Source organism: Schistocerca americana, chromosome X (assembly GCF_021461395.2).
Source record: "Schistocerca americana isolate TAMUIC-IGC-003095 chromosome X, iqSchAmer2.1, whole genome shotgun sequence".
NCBI classification, from domain to species: Eukaryota; Metazoa; Arthropoda; class Insecta; order Orthoptera; family Acrididae; genus Schistocerca; species Schistocerca americana.
The window spans coordinates 368,112,602-368,133,431 of NC_060130.1; the positions used below are offsets into that span (position 1 = coordinate 368,112,602).

The window sequence follows — 20,830 nt, forward strand, 5'->3', positions numbered from 1 at the left end:
CTGACGAACCGGTTTCAGGCTCTGTCTCAGGCTGATACTGATCTTCGGCCTGACATGGCTGCTTGTCCTGTTCCAGAGGTTGCCCCTCAGTCTGCAAGATCCGGGCAGTCGCAGAGGGTAGTTGGGAGCTCCAACGTCAGGCGCGTAATGGGGCAACAGAGGGGGCAAATGGCAGCAACAGAGGGGAAGAAAACCAATGTGCACTCCGTGTGCATACCGGGGGGAGTCATTCCAGATGTGGAAAGGGTCCTTCCGGATGCCATGAAGGGTACAGGGTACACCCACCTGCAGGTGGTCAGGTGGTCGCTCATGTTGGCACCAATGATGTGTGTCGCTATGGATCGGAGGAAATCCTCTCTGGCTTCCGGCAGCTATCTGATTTGGTGAAGACTGCCAGTCTCGCTAGCGGGATGAAAGCAGAGCTCACCATCTGCAGCATCGTCGACAGGACTGACTGCGGACCTTTGGTACAGAGCCGAGTGGAGGGTCTGAATCAGAGGCTGAGACGGTTCTGCGACCGTGTGGGCTGCAGATTCCTCGACTTGCGCCATAGGGTGGTGGGGTTTCGGGTTCCGCTGGATAGGTCAGGAGTCCACTACACGCAACAAGTGGCTACACGGGTAGCAGGGGTTGTGTGGCGTGGGCTGGGCGGTTTTTTAGGTTAGATGGCCTTGGGCAAGTACAGAAAGGGCAACAGCCTCAACGGGTGCGGGGCAAAGTCAGGACATGCGGGGACCAAGCAGCAATCGGTATTGTAATTGTCAACTGTCAAAGCTGCGTTGGTAAAGTACCAGAACTTCAAGCGCTGATAGAAAGCACCGAAGCTGAAATCGTTATAGGTACAGAAAGCTGGCTTAAGCCAGAGATAAATTCTGCCGAAATTTTTACAAAGGTACAGACGGTGTTTAGAAAGGATAGATTGCATGCAACCGGTGGTGGAGTGTTCATCGCTGTTAGTAGTAGTTTATCCTGTAGTGAAGTAGAAATGGATAGTTCCTGTGAATTATTATGGGTGGAGGTTACACTAAACAACCGAACTAGGTTAATAATTGGCTCCTTTTACCGACCTCCCGACTCAGCAGCATTAGTGGCAGAACAACTGAGAGATAATTTGGAATACATTTCACATAAATTTTCTCAGCATGTTATAGTCTTAGATGGAGATTTCAATTTACCAGATATAGACTGGGACACTCAGATGTTTAGGACGGGTGGTAGGGACAGAGCATCGAGTGACATTATACTGAGTGCACTATCCGAAAATTACCTCGAGCAATTAAACAGGGAACCGACTCGTGGAGATAACATATTGGACCTACTGATAACAAACAGACCCGAACTTTTCGAATCTGTATGTACAGAACAGGGAATCAGTGATCATAAGGCCGTTGCAGCATCCCTGAATATGGAAGTTAATAGGAATATAAAAAAAGGGAGGAAGGTTTATCTGTTTAGCAAGAGTAATAGAAGGCAGATTTCAGACTACCTAACAGATCAAAACGAAAATTTCTGTTCCGACACTGACAATGTTGAGTGTTTATGGAAAAAGTTCAAGGCAATCGTAAAATGCGTTTTAGACAGGTACGTGCCGAGTAAAACTGTGAGGGACGGGAAAAACCCACCGTGGTACAACAACAAAATTAGGAAACTACTGCGAAAGCAAAGAGAGCTCCACTCCAAGTTTAAACGCAGCCAAAACCTCTCAGACAAACAGAAGCTAAACGATGTCAAAGTTAGCGTAAGGAGGGCTATGCGTGAAGCGTTCATTGAATTCGAAAGTAAAATTCTATGTACCGACTTGACAGAAAATCCTAGGAAGTTCTGGTCTTACGTTAAATCAGTAAGTGGCTCGAAACAGCATATCCAGACACTACGGGATGATGATGGCATTGAAACAGAGGATGACACGCGTAAAGCTGAAATACTAAACACCTTTTTCCAAAGCTGTTTCACAGAGGAAGACCGCACTGCAGTTCCTTCTCTAAATCCTCGCACAAACGAAAAAATGGCTGACATCGAAATAAGTGTCCAAGGAATAGAAAAGCAACTGGAATCACTCAATAGAGGAAAGTCCACTGGACCTGACGGGATACCAATTCGATTCTACACAGAGTACGCGAAAGAACTTGCCCCCCTTCTAACAGCCGTGTACCGCAAGTCTCTAGAGGAACGGAGGGTTCCAAATGATTGGAAAAAGAGCACAGATAGTCCCAGTCTTCAAGAAGGGTCGTCGAGCAGATGCGCAAAACTATAGACCTATATCTCTTACGTCGATCTCTTGTAGAATTTTAGAACATGTTTTTTGCTCGCGTATCATGTCATTTCTGGAAACCCAGAATCTACTATGTAGGATACAACATGGATTCCGGAAACAGCGATCGTGTGAGACCCAACTCGCTTTATTTGTTCATGAGACCCAGAAAATATTAGATACAGGCTCCCAGGTAGATGCTATTTTTCTTGACTTCCGGAAGGCGTTCGACACAGTTCCGCACTGTCGCCTGATAAACAAAGTAAGAGCCTACGGAATATCAGACCAGCTGTGTGGCTGGATTGAAGAGTTTTTAGCAAACAGAACACAGCATGTTGTTATCAATGGAGAGACGTCTACAGACGTTAAAGTAACCTCTGGCGTGCCACAGGGGAGTGTTATGGGACCATTGCTTTTCACAATATATATAAATGACTTAGTAGATAGTGTCGGAAGTTCCATGCGGCTTTTCGCGGATGATGCTGTAGTATACAGAGAAGTTGCTGCATTAGAAAATTGTAGCGAAATACAGGAAGATCTGCAGCGGATAGGCACTTGGTGCAGGGAGTGGCAACTGACCCTTAACATAGACAAATGTAATGTATTGCGAATACATAGAAAGAAGGATCCTTTATTGTATGATTATATGATAGCGGAACAAACACTGGTAGCAGTTACTTCTGTAAAATATCTGGGAGTATGCGTACGGAACGATTTGAAGTGGAATGATCATATAAAACTAATTGTTGGTAAGGCGGGTACCAGGTTGAGATTCATTGGGAGAGTGCTTAGAAAATGTAGTCCATCAACAAAGGAGGTGGCTTACAAAACACTTGTTCGACCTATACTTGAGTATTGCTCATCAGTGTGGGATCCGTACCAGGTCGGGTTGACGGAGGAGATAGAGAAGATCCAAAGAAGAGCGGCGCGTTTCGTCACTGGGTTATTTGGTAACCGTGATAGCGTTACGGAGATGTTTAATAAACTCAAGTGGCAGACTCTGCAAGAGAGGCGCTCTGCATCGCGGTGTAGCTTGCTCGCCAGGTTTCGAGAGGGTGCGTTTCTGGATGAGGTATGGAATATATTGCTTCCCCCTACTTATACTTCCCAAGGAGATCACGAATGTAAAATTAGAGAGATTAGAGCACGCACGGAGGCTTTCAGACAGTCGTTCTTCCCGCGAACCATACGCGACTGGAACAGGAAAGGGAGGTAATGACAGTGGCACGTAAAGTGCCCTCCGCCACACACCGTTGGGTGGCTTGCGGAGTATCAATGTAGATGTAGATGTAGACATGATAACTGAGGTTGAGCATGGCATGGCAGGGTTTAAATAGGCACTGGCCCATAGCAGGCTCTATCTGAAGTTCCCAGGATTGCTCTTTTGTCATGCACTCTCACAGATGACAACACTCTGCTACTGCACATGGCTTTTAAAAGTGTGCACATTACTTCATCCCTCTTCTCTTGGGGAACAGCTCAGATTTGTGAGATGTCCATGGCATCTTCCTCTGTGAGGCTCTGACTGAGATGACGTGCTGATACTGGGGCATATTGTCAGAAGTGCTCAGGGCATAGGCAGTGTCGCAGTCCGCCTTCTTATGTCAACCCATATGGCGGGATGTGTGAAGTCAGCACGAGCTCCATATCCACATCAGGTCCAGGGCTTGGTGGTGGTGGTGGTGCCCCCACAGTTGGTGGTTGAGATGGAGGAGGTGGCTCCAGTGTGGATCATGGCTGCATTGGTAATGGTAGCGGTATTGGAGAAGCTGTGCCAGGTTCATCCACCGGTGATGGGGACGCCTCAAATGTTGTAGCAGGGAGCCAGCTGCATCAGGTGATTCATCAAGCGACACAGACATGTGTGGCAAAATTGGTGTCTCGGTCAGGATTGTATAGTTGACCAAGCGCAGGTGGAACTGGTCGTAATGACATGCACAGAAGCCCTCCTCCATACACATGTCACAGAGACAGTGGCTACAGCACTGGGAGATGACAGCGGGAATTCACTGTGGGCAGCAAATAAACCTGCATTCCCAGAAGGACACCACTGGGCTTTGAAATGGGATGACAGCTGTAGGGTTGGCAGCCCAGTCCAGGCCACAGGAGATGCAGGAGCATCCAGGATTGATTCTCATGGAGTAGATCAGCAGGACTGTTGTTGCCGAACAGCATGAACTGATAAGAAGACAGAAATTGATCCAAGGCAATGTCAGATAGCAATTGAATCACATACTTCTTCATTTGCATTTTGAATATTCAAACTAACCTTTTGGCCTCACCATTGAACTGCTGATGGAACATCAGGGCAAAAACAAGGTGAATCCCGTGGGTGTTGCATAAGGAGGGAAAATCCTGAGACACAAACCGAGGGTTGTTATCAGAGACCAACATTGCCGGAATCCCTTTGATGGAAAAATATTTCAACAGGACTGCCACGGTGTCAGAGGACAAAGCTGATGGGCAATGAACAACATATGGGAACCGAGAGAATGCGTCAATTACTATTAGTCAGTATGCATTAAGAAAAGGGCCCATGAAACTGATGTAGATATGGCCCCAGGTCTGTGAAGGTTGTGGCCATTGAGACAACATTGCCTGCAGGGCAGCTTGCTGCAATGTGCATTGAGAACATGACGTTACCAAATGAGTGATGTCGGCATCCAAACCAAAAAATGACAGCCCCCCCCCCCCCCCCCCCAGTGATTGGCGTGTACCAATAGCAGGATCTCAGGATGGGAACTACTACACAAGGAGCTGAATAGTCCGTATCAAGGAATGGAACACCATCATGACAGAGAAATGATGCCGAAACACATAGTAGTTATGGAGGGGGTCAGATGCCCACAATGGAGGCTCCTCAGGCCAGCCATGTTGCACACAATGAATCACTTTCCATAATATCAGATCAATAGCATTAGCCTGCATTACCTGAGCACTAGTGATTGGAAAACCATTGAAAGTTCTTTGGGCACATGCATCAACATAGAAACAGAGTAACTACTCCCAATCAAAAACTGGGTCTCTACCAGCTGGAAGACAGGGCAGCATTAGCATGTTTAGCCATGGGGAGAAGAGAATCTCATAGTTTTACTGAGAGAGGAACAGCGCCATTGTTGAAGGCAATGTGCTGGTCTGTCTGGCAATGACGTTGAGGAGTTAAACAGCAAAATTAATGACCTGTGACCCAAGATGAGATGGAATTTTACACCACACAGGAAAACATAAAACTTCTTTAAGGCATAAACAATGGTGAGGGCTTCCTTCTCTATTTGTGAATATTTAGTCTGAGCCAGATTAAGTGTCTTTGACACGTATGCAACAGGTTGCTTGGAGCCATCAGAATATTTATGAGCTAATATCACTGCCAGCCCAAGCTGGGACACACCTGTTGCCAATACTATCCAGCAAGTCCTGATATTCTTCATTCAAATGCTGGGTCTGTGCTTGCATATTGTCACAGTAGTTTATGAAGCATTGTTTTGCAAACCACACAGAAACCACGTATTCCTTAACAGAATTTAATTGTTTATTTATTTACATTTCTTTCTGTGTGTAGTTGTCACATGATAACTATTGCAAATGCCATATTGTTTACAAAGGTATAGTAAATATCATTATATGTGTACAAAAAAAAAAAAAAAAGAATTCTTTTGGTCAGTACAGACATTTATATGAAAACATTTTAATTCTGTTTTAAACTGATACCCAGTATGAGCTCTTTTGGATTCTGGCAATTTGTTGTACCTCATTGAGGTATGTTACTTTTAATTTGGTTCTTTGTCTGTAAAAACTGTGCTTATTTCTTTTTTTGAGGTTATACACATCACAACATTTGTACATGTCACTATGGTGGCTGGAAAAAAATACGATAAGTCACTATATACACAATGAGTATACAGTGAATTATTTATTTTTGACAAGAGCATCACAACAGGTCTCTGTGTATTTGCCTAACAGTTCTCTTTTGTAGCACCAGCATTCTGTTCAACTGCACATCAGTGGCATACATCCACAGCTCTATTCCATAACTTGTAAATGGGAAAACTGTCCCACAGTATCCTGTTTTCAGCATTTTATTACACTCAGTTTTGGACAGTTGGCTAAGCAAATGCAATGACTGCTTATTCTCCTGCATATAAAGTTAACATGGATTTTCTATCAAAGATTGTCATCCAGGTACATCCCAGTCTCCTTTGCCTGTATTTGAAATTCCACAAATATTTTCTACATGTCTGTGGTGTGAGTCTCCTGCTTCCTGTAATTTTGTAATGCAGAGTTCCAGGCCTTGGTTACTAAATATTTAGTCACTTTTGATGCACCACGTGATGAAAAAATGTTACATATTTCTCACTGTCCCTATAAAACAGCTCAAAGCTGTCATAGCATAAGCAATTATATGAGAATTAGAAGACTGTAAAATATCATTTACATACACAAGAAAAAGAAATGGTCCCAATATTGCAGTACTGTTTCAGTCATAGACTGAATGTTGATTTTTCTCACTTCATTTTGATAATTTATATCTGTGCATTGTTTATGGCTTTTTAGGTACATGGACAGGGGTTCAAGAGATGTGTGTGCGATACTGCATTGTATGCTCTCAGTTTCTGCAAAAGGTGTGCATGTTTGACCACATCAAAAGATTTTTTTGAGATCTAAAACTATGCCCACACTATTCTTTCCTTTCGATAGATACCTACAGACTTATGCAAAAACCCTGAGGCCAATTGTGGTGTTGCAGCCTTTTCAAAATCCATGTTGAGGTTCTGCAAGGAAATTGTTTTCTGTGAAAAATGCACTAAGCTGTACCAGCACCACTGACTCAACAATTCTTCCTCCTTTGATCTTTTTTTATGTATTGGGCTAAAAATGATCCTCTTCAGAACACTTGGAAACACGTACCTTGTCTGATGGTGCAACTGTTGAGGTATGTAATTAGTTGAAGCACAAAATTTGTGCAGTTTTTAATTACTGTGCTTGAAAAACCATCCCAACAACTTGAGCAGTATCTGGATAAAACACAAACATAGTGCAGTGGTATACTTGGCAGATAGGCTTTGTTCCTCTGAGGCTGGTATTAATATCACAATTAAAGCAGTGAGTATTGGTGTTAAAAAGTAAAGCTGTCCTCAACCCAAAGGTTAGTTTGAGTACCACAGTGCTTTACTATAACATCCTATTGGAGATGGTATGCCATTGCCTTCCTCTAACCTGCCAACTGACGTACTCAGCCATTTTTTAATACTTTTAATGAATATCAATACACGTTACCATTCACTGTACTAAAGAGGAAAGGTTATCAGTCATTGAATGTATAACAGATGGTTGTAGCATGACAGAAACCTACTCAAGGTATCACCAGATATACCATGTCTGCATATTCTGCTAATTGTCAGCTCAGAGCTTTTAAAATAGAAGCTGTCAGTCACTACACAGAGTATTACTAAGTTCCCACTAAACTCTCTGAGTCATATTCTGGTTATACCAGATATCTGTTCCACAGAAATTCATGACCAGATACAATGTTTTGTGCTACAGGATCAAATAATGTAGTCCACTCTCCCCTGTAACTGGGTAAAAGAGTAATGGTATTCACTGTAATGTTGATAATTATTACATACAGAACTATCTAATATGGTAACAGTGACCAATACTAAAGGGCAAACAAAACATACAACATTCACATTTAATACTGTACACTTAACACCCCCTTTGTCATATGCCAGCTTCACTGGGTTTATAACAGCAGTTATCACAGGGAACTGTCAGCAACTAAACTGTTTACACTGCCAACACACTACACAAAGGGATATATCATTACTTATTTTAATTACAGAGACTATACATGGATTGTATCCTACACTAATAACAGCAGCATAAGAATACAGGGGATACCTTGTTTTCCAGAAAAGAGTTCTGCAGGATAATATGAATGCCTGTCTTCACCATTGAGCCTGGAACATTCAACAGAATGACCTGTTGACCAATAAATGTACGCATGAACAGAATCAATATTTAGCTCCTTTGCTACTGTAAGAATTCGTAATGGTTCCTGGTGAGTACCATTCAGGTTTCCTCTAATGATCTGAAATATAATGTATGCATTGTCACATATTAATGATATCTTTGTCAAACCTTGTTGCTTAAAATGAATACAGTGACTCTCTAACACTTACCAACTGCTGTTTAGGACTGGACCAATATAACTTTTTTCCCAACCAGTCTACAGCAATACTCCCAACAGAATCAATTTCTTTTATTTTTCCTCTCTTATGACTTGTTAAATTGAACCAATAAACATGAGTTGTATTTGTAACTAAGTACAGTTTATCATCATACCAAGCAATGTCTGTGATGTGATATTCACCATGTTCATCCTAAAACCACGAAAAAGTTTTAAACAATGTAAATCATGCAAAAAATAATTCTATAAAAATAGAAGACATGTATGTGAAGTAGTATATCTTTTATATTTTTCTACTAATGAAGGGAGTAAAGATAACGACTCGCTGTGTAGTTGAGGTGATGCATGGTTGACAGGCACATAAAAACATTTGATTAAAATGTTGCTGAGCTTTCAGACAATGTCCTTCTTCAGAGCTAGTTGATAAAGGTGTTGTAGCACCTAGACATCATAGTCTAATGGGTCAATATAGCCATGCCTTTCTATGTGTGTGTTTTGTATTAGTTAACTATGAAGAAGTACAATGTTCAAAAGCTGAGGATTGTTTTCAGAGTTGTTTGTGTGTCCATTAATCACTCAGTGTTTCAGTTATATGGTAAGTCATTACCTCCATGCCTTGCATTATTTTCACTCCACCAACAACTGTCTAGTATATTATATTGTTCCTGCTCTGTATAGTTACTTTGCTTCACAGTACACATAATACCACTAGAATACACACTATGATACATAAAAGGAAGACTGTTAGGATCAGTTTCTTATAGTAAATCAAATACACACATCAAAAAATGTTTTGCATCATCTCGGTTCCGAGAGTTCCGGAACCTATACAAAAAACTGGAATCTACATCTAGATCTACATGATTACTCTGCAATTCACATTTAAGTGCTTGGTGGAGAGTTCATCGAACCACAATCATACTATCTCTTTACCATTCCACTCCTGAACAGCGAGCAGGAAAAACGAACACCGAAAGCTTTCTGTTCGAGCTCTGATTTCTCTTCTTTTATTTTGATGATCATTCCTATCTATGTAGGTTGGGCTCAACAAAATATTTTCGCATTCGGAAGAGAAAGTTGGTGACTGAAATTTCGTAAATAGATCTCGCCGCGTCGGAAAACGTCTTTCCTTTAATGACTTCCATCCCACCTCGTGTATCATATCTACCACACTCTCTCCCCTATTATGTGATAATACAAAACGAGCTGCCCATTTTTGCACCCTTTCGATGTCCTCCGTCAATCCCACCTGGTAAGGATCCCACACCGCGCAGTAATATTCTAACAGAGGACGAACAGGTGTAGTGTAAGCTGTCTCTTTAGTGGACTTGTTGCATCTTCTAAGTGTCCTGCCAATGAAACGCAACCTTTGGCTCGCCTTCCCCACAATATTATCTATGTGATCTTTCCAACTGAAGTTGTTCGTAATTTTAACACCCAGGTACTTAGTTGAATTGATAGCCTTGAGAATTGTACTATTTATCGAGTAATCGAATTCCAGTGGATTTCTTTTGGAACTCATGTGGATCACCTCACACTTTTCGTTATTTAGCGTCAACTGCCACCTGCCACACCATACAGCAATCTTTTCTAAATCGCTTTGCAACTGATACTGGTCTTCGGATGAACTTACTAGATGGTAAATTACAGCATCATATGCAAACAACCTAAGAGAACTGTTCAGATTGTCACCCGTCATTTATATAGATCAGGAACAGCAGAGGTCCCAGGACGCTTCCCTGGGGAACACCTGATATCAATTCAGTTTTACTCGATGATTTGCCATCTATTACTACGAACTGCGACCTTCCTGACAGGAAATCATGAATCCAGTCGCACAACTGAGGCGATACCCCTTAGGCCCGCAGCTTGATTAGAAGTCGCTTGTGAGGAAATCTAGAAATACGGAATCAACTTGAGCTCCCCTGTCGATAACGGCCATTACTTCGTGCGAATAAAGAGCTAGCTGCGTTGCACAAGAACGATGTTGATTACATATCAATAGATCATTCCCTTTGAGGTGATTCATAATGTTTGAATACAGTATATGCTCCAAAACCCTACTGCAAACCGACGTCAATGGTATAGGTCTGTAGTTCGATGGATTACTCCTACTACCCGTCTTAAACAATGGTGCGACCTGCGCAATTTTCCAATCTGTAGGTACAGATCTATCAGTGAGCGAGCGGTTGTATATGATTGCTAAGTAGGGAGCTATTGTATCAGCGTAATCTGAAAGGAACCTAATCGATATACAATCTAGACCTGAACACTTGCCCGTATCAAGCGATTTGAGTTGCTTCGCAACCCCTAAGGTATCTACTTCTAAGAAACTCATGCTAGCAGCTGTTCGTGTTTCAAATTCTGGAATATTCCAGCCATCTTCCCTGGTGATGGAATTTCGGAAAACTGCATTCAATAACTCCGCTTTAGCGGCACAGTCGTCGGTAACAGTACCATCGGCACTGCGCAGTGAGGGTATTGACTGCGTCTTGCCACTTGTGTACTTTACATATGACCAGATTTTCTACCAAATTTCAAGACAATGTTTCATTGTGGAACCTATTAAAGGCATCTCACATTGAAGTTCGTGCCAAATTTTGCGTGTCTGTAAATTTTAGCCAATCTTTGCGATTTCGCGTTCTTCTGAACTTCGCATGCTCTTTCTGTTGCCTCTGCGACAGCGTTCGGGCCTGTTTTGTGTACCATGGGGGATCAGTTCCATCTCTTACCAATTTATGAGGTATGAATCTCTCAATTGCTGTTGCTACTATAACTCTGAATTTGAGCCACATCTCGTCTACATTTGCATAGTCAGTTAGGAAGGAATGGAGATTGTCTCTTAGGAAGGCTTCTAGTGACACTTTATCCACTTTTTTAAATAAAATTATTTTGCGTTTGTTTCTGGTGGATTTGGAAGAAACGGTATTGAGCCTAGCTACAACGACCTTGTAATCACTAATCCCTGTATCAGTCATGATGCTCTCTATTAGCTCTGAATTGTTTGTGGCTAAGAGGTCAAGTGTGTTTTTGCAACCATTTACAATTCGCGTGGGTTCGTAGACTAACTGCTCGAAATAATTTTCAGAGAAAGCATTTAGGACAATCTCGGAAGATGTTTTCTGCCTACCACTGGTTTTGAACAAGTATTTTTGCCAACATATCAAGGGAAGGTTGAAGTCCCCACCAACTATAACTGTATGAGTGGGGTATTTATTTGTTACGAGACTCAAATTTTCTCTGAACTGTTCAGCAACTATATCATCGGAGTCTGGGGGTCAGTAGAAGGAGCCAATTATTAACTTAGTTCGGCTGTTAAGTATAACCTCCACCCATACCAATTCGCATGGAGTATCTACTTCGACTTCACTACAAGATAAACCACTACTGACAGACACAAACACTCCACCACCAATTCTGCCTAATCTATCTTTCCTGAACACCGTCTGAGACATCGTAAAAATTTCTGTAGAACTTATTTCAGGCTTTAGCCAGCTTCCTGTATCTATAACAATTTGAGCTTCTGTGCTTCCTATTAGCGCTTGAAGCTCAGGGAATTTCCCAGCACAACTACAACAATTTACAACTACAATTCTGACTATTCCTTGATCCAAGCACGTCCTGTATTTGCCATGCACCCTTTGAGATTGCAGCCCACCCCGTACTTTCCCGAGGCCTTCTACCCTAAAAAACCGCCCAGTCCACGCCACACAGCTTCCGCTACCCGTGTAGCCGCCAGCTGAATGTAGTGAACTCCTGACCTATTCAGCAGAACCCGAAACCCCACCACCCTCTGGCGCAAGTCAAGGAATCTGCAGCCAACACGGTAGCAAAATCGTCTGAGCCTCTGATTCAGACCCTCCACCCGGCTCTGCACCAAAGGTCCGCAGTCAGTTCTGTCAACGATGCTGCAGATGGTGAGCTCTGCCTTCATCTCATAAGCAAGACTGGCAGCCTTCACCAAATCAGATAGCCACTGGAATCCAGAGAGAATTTCCTCAGATCCAAAGCGACACACGTCATTAGTGCCAACATGTGCCACCACCTGCAGCTGGCTGCACCCTGTGCTCTTCATGGCATCCAGAAGGACCCTTTCCACATCAGGAATGACTCCACCCGGAATGCACACTGGATTTCTTCCCCTCCTTAGCCACCATATCCCTAAGGGGCCCCATTACGCGCCTAACATTGGAGCTCCCAACTACCAATAAGCCCACCCTCTGCGATTGCCCAGACCTTGAAGGCTGAGAATCATCCTCTGAAACAGGGCAGGCAGCTGCATCTGGCTCAGCCAGAGACAGTACCTGAAACCTGTTTGTCAGACACACCAGGGAGGCTTTCTGATCAGCCTCCGGGGACACCTTTCACTGCCTGCCATGCCTTGGAACGACCTCCCAATCAACCACAGGCGAAGGCTCAGCCCCACTGCAGGCAGCAACCGGGGCAACCACAGTGGCATACCGATCTGGGGACAGATGGGACGAGGCTGACATCCTCGTGATACCCAAGTCCGGCTCCCCACAGTGGTGCCCATTGGCAACAGCCTCAAGCTGCGTGACCGAAGTCAGCGCCGCCTGCAGCTGTGAGTGAAGGGATGCCAACTGAGCCCTCATCCGAACAGAGATCAACTAAACATCATTTCTGCCCTTTTTATTGCTCATGAGAACCGCACATTGCATGTTGTACCACCATACAGCGAGACCTTTAGAGGTGGTGGTCCAAACTGCTATACACACCGATACCTCTAATACCCAGTAGCACATCCTTTGGCATTGATGCATAACTATATTTGTTGTGGCATACTATCCACAAGTTCATTATGGCACTTTTGATCCAGATTGTCCCATTCTTCAATGGCTATTCGGCATAGATCCCTAAGAATGGTTGGTGGGGCACGTTGTCCATAAACAGCCATTTTCAGTCTATCCCAGGCATCCAGAATGAGATTTTCACTTCGCAGTGGAGTGTGCACTGATATGAAACTTCCTGACAGATTAAAACTGTGTGCCCAACCAAGACTTGAACTTAGCTCAGATGGTAAAGCACTTGCCCGCGAAAGGCAAACGTCGCAAGTTCGAGTCTCGGTCGGGCACACAGTTTTAATCTGCCAGGAAGTTACATATCAGTGCACACTCTGCTGCAGAGTGAAAATCTCATTCTGGAAACATCCCCCAGGCTGTGGCTAAGCCATGTCTCCGCAGTATCCTTTCTTTCAGGAGTGCCAGTTCTGCAAGGTTCGCAGGAGAGCTTCTGTAAAGTTTGGAAGGTAGGAGATGAGATACTGGCAGAAGTAAAGCTGTGAGGACCAGGTGTGAGTCGTGCTTCGGTAGCTCAGATGGTAGAGCACTTGCCTGCAAAAGGCAAAGGTCCCGAGATCTAGTCTCGGTCGGGCACACAGTTTCAATCTGCCAGGAAGTTTCTTATCCCAGGCATGTTTGATAGGGTACATGTCTGGAGAACATGCTGGCCACTCTAATCAAGTGATGTCATTATCCTGAAGGAAGTCATTCAGAAGACGTGCACGATCAGGGAATGAATTGTTGTCCATGAAGATGAACGCCTCACCAATATGCTGCCAATATGGTTGTACTATCAGTTGGAAGATGGTATTCATGTATGATACAGCTGTTATGGAGCCTTCCATGACCACCAGTGTCATATGTCGGCCCCACATAATGCCACCCCAAAACATCAGGGAACCTCCACCTTGTTGCAAGCGCTGGACAGTGCATCTAAGGCATTCAGCCTGACCGGGTTGCCTCCAAACACGTCTCCAACGGTTGTCTGGGTGGAGACATATGTGACACTCATCTTGTGAAGAGAATGCGATGCCAGTCCTGAGTGGTCCCTTCAGCATGTCAATGGGTCCATCTCTACTGTGCTCCATGGTGTCGGGGTTACAAAGGTGGACCTCATCATGGACGTCGGGAGCGAATTTGCGTATCATGCAGCCTATTACGCAAAGTTTGAGTCATAACATTACGTCCTGTGGCTGCACAAAAAGAATTATTCAACATGGTGGCATTGCCATAAGGGTTCCTCTGAGCCATAATATGTAGGTAGCGGTCATCCACTGCAGAAGTAGCTCTTGGGCGGCCTGAGCAAGGCATGTCATCAACAGTTCCTGTCTCTCTGTATCTCCTCCATGTCTGAAGAACATCACTTTGGTTCACTCTGTGATGCTTGGACACTTCCCTTGTTGAGAGCCCTTCCCAGCACAAAGTAACAATGTGGACACAATCAAACCGCGGTATTTACCGTCTAGGCATGGCTGAACTACAGACGACACGAGCCGTGTGCCTTCTTCCTGGTGGAATGACTGGAACTGATCGGCTATCGGACCCCCTCCATCTAATAGGCGCTGCTCATGCATGGTTGTTTACATCTTTGGGCAGGTTTAGTGACATCTCTCAACAGTCAGAGGGACTGTGTCTGTGATAACATGTTCACAGTCAATGTCTATCTTCAGGAGTTCTGCAAACCAGGGTGATGCAAAACATTTTTTGATGTGTGTAGATGATAATTTGTTGTAGCAAGAAACTATTATTTATTTGCTCTGTTTGAAGGTTAAAAATTTACAGAACTGATGAGCTGCATTTTTGAATGAATTTTATTTGTTTATGGATGGACATCAAGTAGCTGAGTACAGGAAAGAGGTAGGGTTTCAAACACACAACTCCACTTAATCACAACTTGCTGGGAGACAATGATATAGATACAAAATTAGATTTGCAGCCACTGAAAATGTGTGATATGAACTTCTCCATATTGATAACACACGTAAAGAAATAATAAATACAATGACTAAAGAAATCTTTTACTGTAAAAGAGCACTGAAGTAAGCTTTACCTTCAAATTTGATTTGTGTACCAAAGTCTCTACATTTTCACCCATAATATCTGATTTTAGCAATCCCTCTGCAGCAGACCAGATTACCGATGGGTATTTCCCATCAGTGCGAGATTTCAGTGTCTTCCCTTTAAACTCTGATGACCAAGGACCTTTTCCAGCACTAGTGTAGGCGGCAGTTTTGATAATGTATTTGCTATTTCCCACTAAATTTTGAACAGTACAGGAAGTAGTGTTAATTCCTTGCTTGAATATTGTTACATTACGGACTACATCTTCAATATGGAGTTCATATGACCAATTCTGCCATGCTCCTTTCCCTGTAAACAGCCATTGCAGAACAATAAAACATTTAGTTTTCTATTTTCCTCAGGGAAGGTAAAACTAGCACCACCTCTAAATAAAATACGAGTACAGAAAACATATATTTATAACTATTCTCTTCAAGGGTAACTTGTTACAGTGAATGAAATCATCACAAACATAAAATATTGTGACAAAACAACAAAAATTTCTATACACCTATACATTTAAAATAGAAAATACAAAATTCTATACTTTATTACACTCATTTTATGAGATGAACTTCTGTTAATCAGATAAAATTAAACTTGGTGCTTGACAGTTTGTGTTCCAGTAAAATAAACAAAAATTTAACATATGAAAACATCTTCACAAATTTCAATGGATATCAGAATATTCCAGCTTTTGTGAAATGATTTCAGAGCAGTAGTGTAAATAGCTTTAAACAATTTAGTCAGTTCAATCAGGGGAGTCATAAATGTAGCTTACTGTTCACATGCTTGGTAGGTATATAACCAGGAATTTGAACATTACATCTGAGCTAAAATGATCAAGTTCATGCTTATTCTCTCACTGACTGCTCAGGTCCCCTACAATATGATGAACCCATTTTACTCATTTCTCTCAGGATTTTCCAATATCAGTTTGATATATGATAATGTTGTTTACCTATGAAAATCTTCCTTTCTTTGTCATATTTTAAGGAATGAAAAGAAAATGTTAAATACGTTTTAAATTATCCAGAAGAAAAGTAATCACTTCAAACTAATATAAACTAAAAAATGGGAACACATTCCAAAGTCAAGCAGTTTAGCAGTTGTGGAACTGGTGTGGTAGCACATATGTTGGAATAATGAGATTGGCTGTTTACACAGCCAAGACTTGTCTCAGAGTGCTTATGTAGTGCAACAGTGAACAAAAACACAACTGATAACTAGCAGGCAGCAATGACCTGTTACAGTATGCAATTTGAAAGCTGTAACCAGACCAAAAACATAGGAAGCTGCAAGACTGATCAGTGCTCATTCCATGATCATTTGTACACCAGAAATATGAGTCACTTAAGGCAATGTGTCTCATGAACAAACTGTGATTCCCATTACTGGCTATAATGAAACAGGCTTGATCAGATCTGCATTAGATCCAAATGCAGTGTCATTTCCCAAAAAGAATTTTCACTCCCCAGCAGAATGTGTGCTGATTTGAAATTTCCTGCGACATTAAAACTGTCTACCAGATTAGGAGTCAAATTTAGAACTTGTAGTGATCAACTTATGAGAATTTGCACATTAAAGGCAAGGTTCTTAGTTTGAGTCCTGGTTGGTACACAGAATTAAACTGCAGTGTCACTTAATCATGCTTGTAAATGAATTTCAGTTTTTCTACAAAATTTGTTCTCGAAGAAAGTGACCTGGAACAAATCCAGAATACATTACCACCTATTCAATATGCACAAGGTACAAGCGGACTTATTTGGGGTGGCTTTTCTCTGAGGAACTTAAAACATAAAGTGGTCAGCTTTGGCTTCAGATAACCATCCTATTTAACACTTGAAGAATATTATTATTGATGTCTGGCTAACCCTGTTCCTGTCTGTGAACTTTAGAAGAGTTGTAAAATGCTCTGACAAGACTATAATCATAGACATCAACAAAAACAGTTCCCAACAGAACATGGTCTCACCATGAGATTTGTGTTGGTCTTCGGAGCAATTATATTAATTATTAGAGCTGAAGTGGAACATTTTCAGTTTGTATTACTGATATGTGAAAATGTTATTTTATTTCAATATTTTCATAGGTAAACTGTCTACTGACAATACAAATTCAGTTATATTGGTACCACATGAAACAAAATTTACTATATAATGCATATTTTACTTGCTTTCCTTAATTTACAACAAGTACATCATGAGAATAATGTGATGTTTATGTGTGACACAATTTAATGGAGATACAGAAACACAGACTTCCTGTGAAGTTACTAACATATATATACAGACATATTTACCTTGTCCTCCAAGCAGATGTGGTGCCTGCCAGGACACTTTTGCAATATCTGTACCTAAAACGGCTTGAACATTTGTAGGTGGATTTACTGGAACTGGCATTGGTTGTGTAGATGGTAAGTCCACACAGACAGCAACATATCTGTGATCCACTTCAGGAAACGCAAAATGATAATAACTATTTGTCTCTCTATGATACTCTTCAGAAAATATTTGAACTCCATTGGTCCAGTAGAATAAGCCATTTGCCCGAGCAAGTGACACCACATCTTGAAACATTGGCTGTTGGGTGTTGTAGCGAAAATCGTACACTTCATGCCTATTGAACCAAAAATCCATATCATATATTATGGCATAAAACATAACATTTTTAAATGGAATATTAGTGCCTTGAGAAAGTTTTAAAAAAACATTGTTTAACAATCAGTGTGAGGAATCTGTGGACTTGTTATAGCAAATATCACCGTAATTATTGCTGATAATGTTGTTACAGTTAGTTGGACCATTACTGATTAACTGTTACTGCTTAACAATTCACACAAATATAAACAGACTTGAAGTATTTCTGTCTGAGTTAGACAAGGTCTTCCAAAGAAATCACTCTAGCCATGCATGAGGAATAATGTTTTGCACACAATGTCACTGATTTACCAAAACAGTTGGGAACACAATAATGATTCATAACTAGAGGAATTATATTACAGATCTAAACACAGTAAATACCACCAAGTGTTTTAATTCAGAACAAATGAGACATCATTGCTAATGAACTTAGCTGTCTGCCATGACAGTAAAACAATTCTAACATCAAAAACCAGATAAATAAAATGACAATACAATGTTACACATCAAGGAATCAGTTTAAAAAATATCTAAAGGTTACTTTTGCTATTAATTTTAACATGTTTCTGGTATTATTGAAAAATTTACTCTTATTCTGTTGCAGATGTCTCAAAATTTAATAGCTGCTGCTCCTTTGGCCAGAGTAGTAGCTATTATTTACCAAATCAGTTATGTTCTCATTTCATCTCTTTCCTTTGCAATGTCCATTTCTATTACTGGTGTCTAAATGAATTGAAGTTTCAGTAGACCATTTTTTATCATATCTACATTCTATGTGTCTTGTGTTGTAAGATTTTCAAGAGTTTACCGTCTGTTTTAACAACTCTGTCATATTTTGGAGTTCATTCATTCTCCTTCACAGCCTAATCCACCCCATCAGCAAAATATGTATGTCACAACTGTCTTCATCAAATTTCTGACAATCTTCAGTTGAAATTGGTGAGCCCATTACTAAACTGGAGAGACTACTTTAATGCAATTTTGTACAGAAAATTGTCAAACACTTTAGTGGTGTCAGCATATTTCAGGGAAATATTTGAAACTGTTGTGATACTTGTGCTTGTGAATTTTGAGTGCTTCAACCTCTTAGATTCTTTAAAAAAATGATTACAAGATGAGCTGCTTTCACATGCAATTAGGATGGACAACACCTTCACAGGTGAGTTGTGTAGCCATTTACCCTGAATAAATTTTGTGCAGCAAACAATTCTTTGTCTCATTCTTGTGACATTTGTTTTGAAGTCTTAGCAGATCTCTCTCAGGATAATTGATTCTGTGTGCTGTTTATTTGGACAATCACATACAAAGTTGCAGCTATATAATGAAGACTAACAAGGGTCATAGTTAATTTAATGTACTGCAACTGTGTATCTTTGTTTCAGGTTAGGAGAGAATACAAAGAAAACAGCATTTTCCATGTGTAACAAAGGTTATGGAAGCTTCATATGAGGGTGTGCTGAAAAGGAATGCCCTCAAATTTTTTATGTGAAAACCCTTAAAGATTTTTAAATAAAACAACATTATTAAGATTCTACATCTTCATTCTCCATGTCTACATATCTGCAGCTCTCTGCTGCTAGATGGCTCTGAATTCTAGCATGTAACAATGTGGTGTGTAACATAACTATGTCAATGAGTGAGAAACAGAATGCTGTAATCAAGTTTCGAATTTGAACAGTGCACCCACACATGAAGCATCTTCTCCTTCAGCATGACAATGCCAGACTGCATATGAGCATTGGGACATCTGCAACAATCTGATGCGTTGGGTTCTTTGTCACTGAACATCCTCGATACATCCCTGACTTGGCCCCATTTGATTTTTACCTATTTCCAAAGCTTAAAAAACATCTTTGAGGACTTCATTTTGATAGTGATGAAGCAGTGCAAGCAGAGGTGAGGTGGTAGCTCTGTCAACCAATTCAAACATTCTGTAGTGACGGTATCAACAAACTGGCTCTCACTGGGAGAAATGTGTTTACCAAGGTAGCTATGTTGAGAAATAAATATATACATGAAAAATAAGGATTTAGAACATTAATAATATTTGTTTTATTTAAAAACCTTGAAGAGTTTTTAAATAACTTTATCCACAAACTGTTAATGTTACTTTAGCAGTGCACCAACTCACAGTAATGTAAAAGATAGTTTTGTATGCTGTTATCAAGACAGTCTGTGTGTGGTTTTTAGTCATTTTTCCTGGCTCATTTAAGCTAATGTTAGGCTAGTCACTAATCTTCACCTCAGAAAACACTATACACAAATAGTTAAAAGGTTATTTAAAACGTTTACACATTATACAGACAGGTGGAGCATATGCCTTATCTCTCTTATGTTAACTGAACAAGTGTGGTGACAGGAAAACCATAAAATAAATTTACCAAATGATGAAAACCAGTGGATGCTGTACTGTAGGATGCATGCTAGGAAAGAGTGAGTCATACTTCTGTAGTAAGGAACAGTGACTGATCAGTTTTCTTGAGAGAGAGAGAGAGAGAGAGAGAGAGAGAGAGAGCAACATGATCTGCAGGCACCCTAAACTAGCTCACATTTAAGTGATTTATTGATGAAATTGTTACCACACATCTAGCGAGACAGCCATGTAAAGACATACTATCTTGTAACATGACATTGCACTTATGCGTTGGTATACATGCATCACATCATCCAGGGATTCTGCAAAGGCAAGTAGAAACAAAATCTCACTTTCCTTTGAGGTACAGAGACAAAAGTTTCATTAGGGATAGTATTTCTAATGCTGATATGTAAATTACATAAATATACCATAGCATCCAAGGCATAAATTTTCAAAAAAGAGGTTACTAGCTAATATGGAACATTAACAGTGAATTACATGAATTACAACATAAAAAAGTAAAATCACATACTA

General features: G+C 41.1%; 1 protein-coding gene across 1 annotated transcript in view; it reads right to left on the reverse strand.

The window, feature by feature from the left end:
• Positions 1-20,830, reverse strand: part of LOC124555608 (proto-oncogene tyrosine-protein kinase ROS) — a 565,849-nt gene that overhangs the window by 145,982 nt on the left and 399,037 nt on the right. The window contains exons 11-14 of the mRNA XM_047129578.1: positions 17,601-17,917; positions 15,288-15,607; positions 8,431-8,631; positions 8,150-8,339 (exon numbers count right to left, since the gene is read on the reverse strand). Coding sequence (XP_046985534.1) covers positions 8,150-8,339; positions 8,431-8,631; positions 15,288-15,607; positions 17,601-17,917 — 1,028 coding nt within the window. The remainder of the gene's footprint in view (positions 1-8,149; positions 8,340-8,430; positions 8,632-15,287; positions 15,608-17,600; positions 17,918-20,830) is intronic.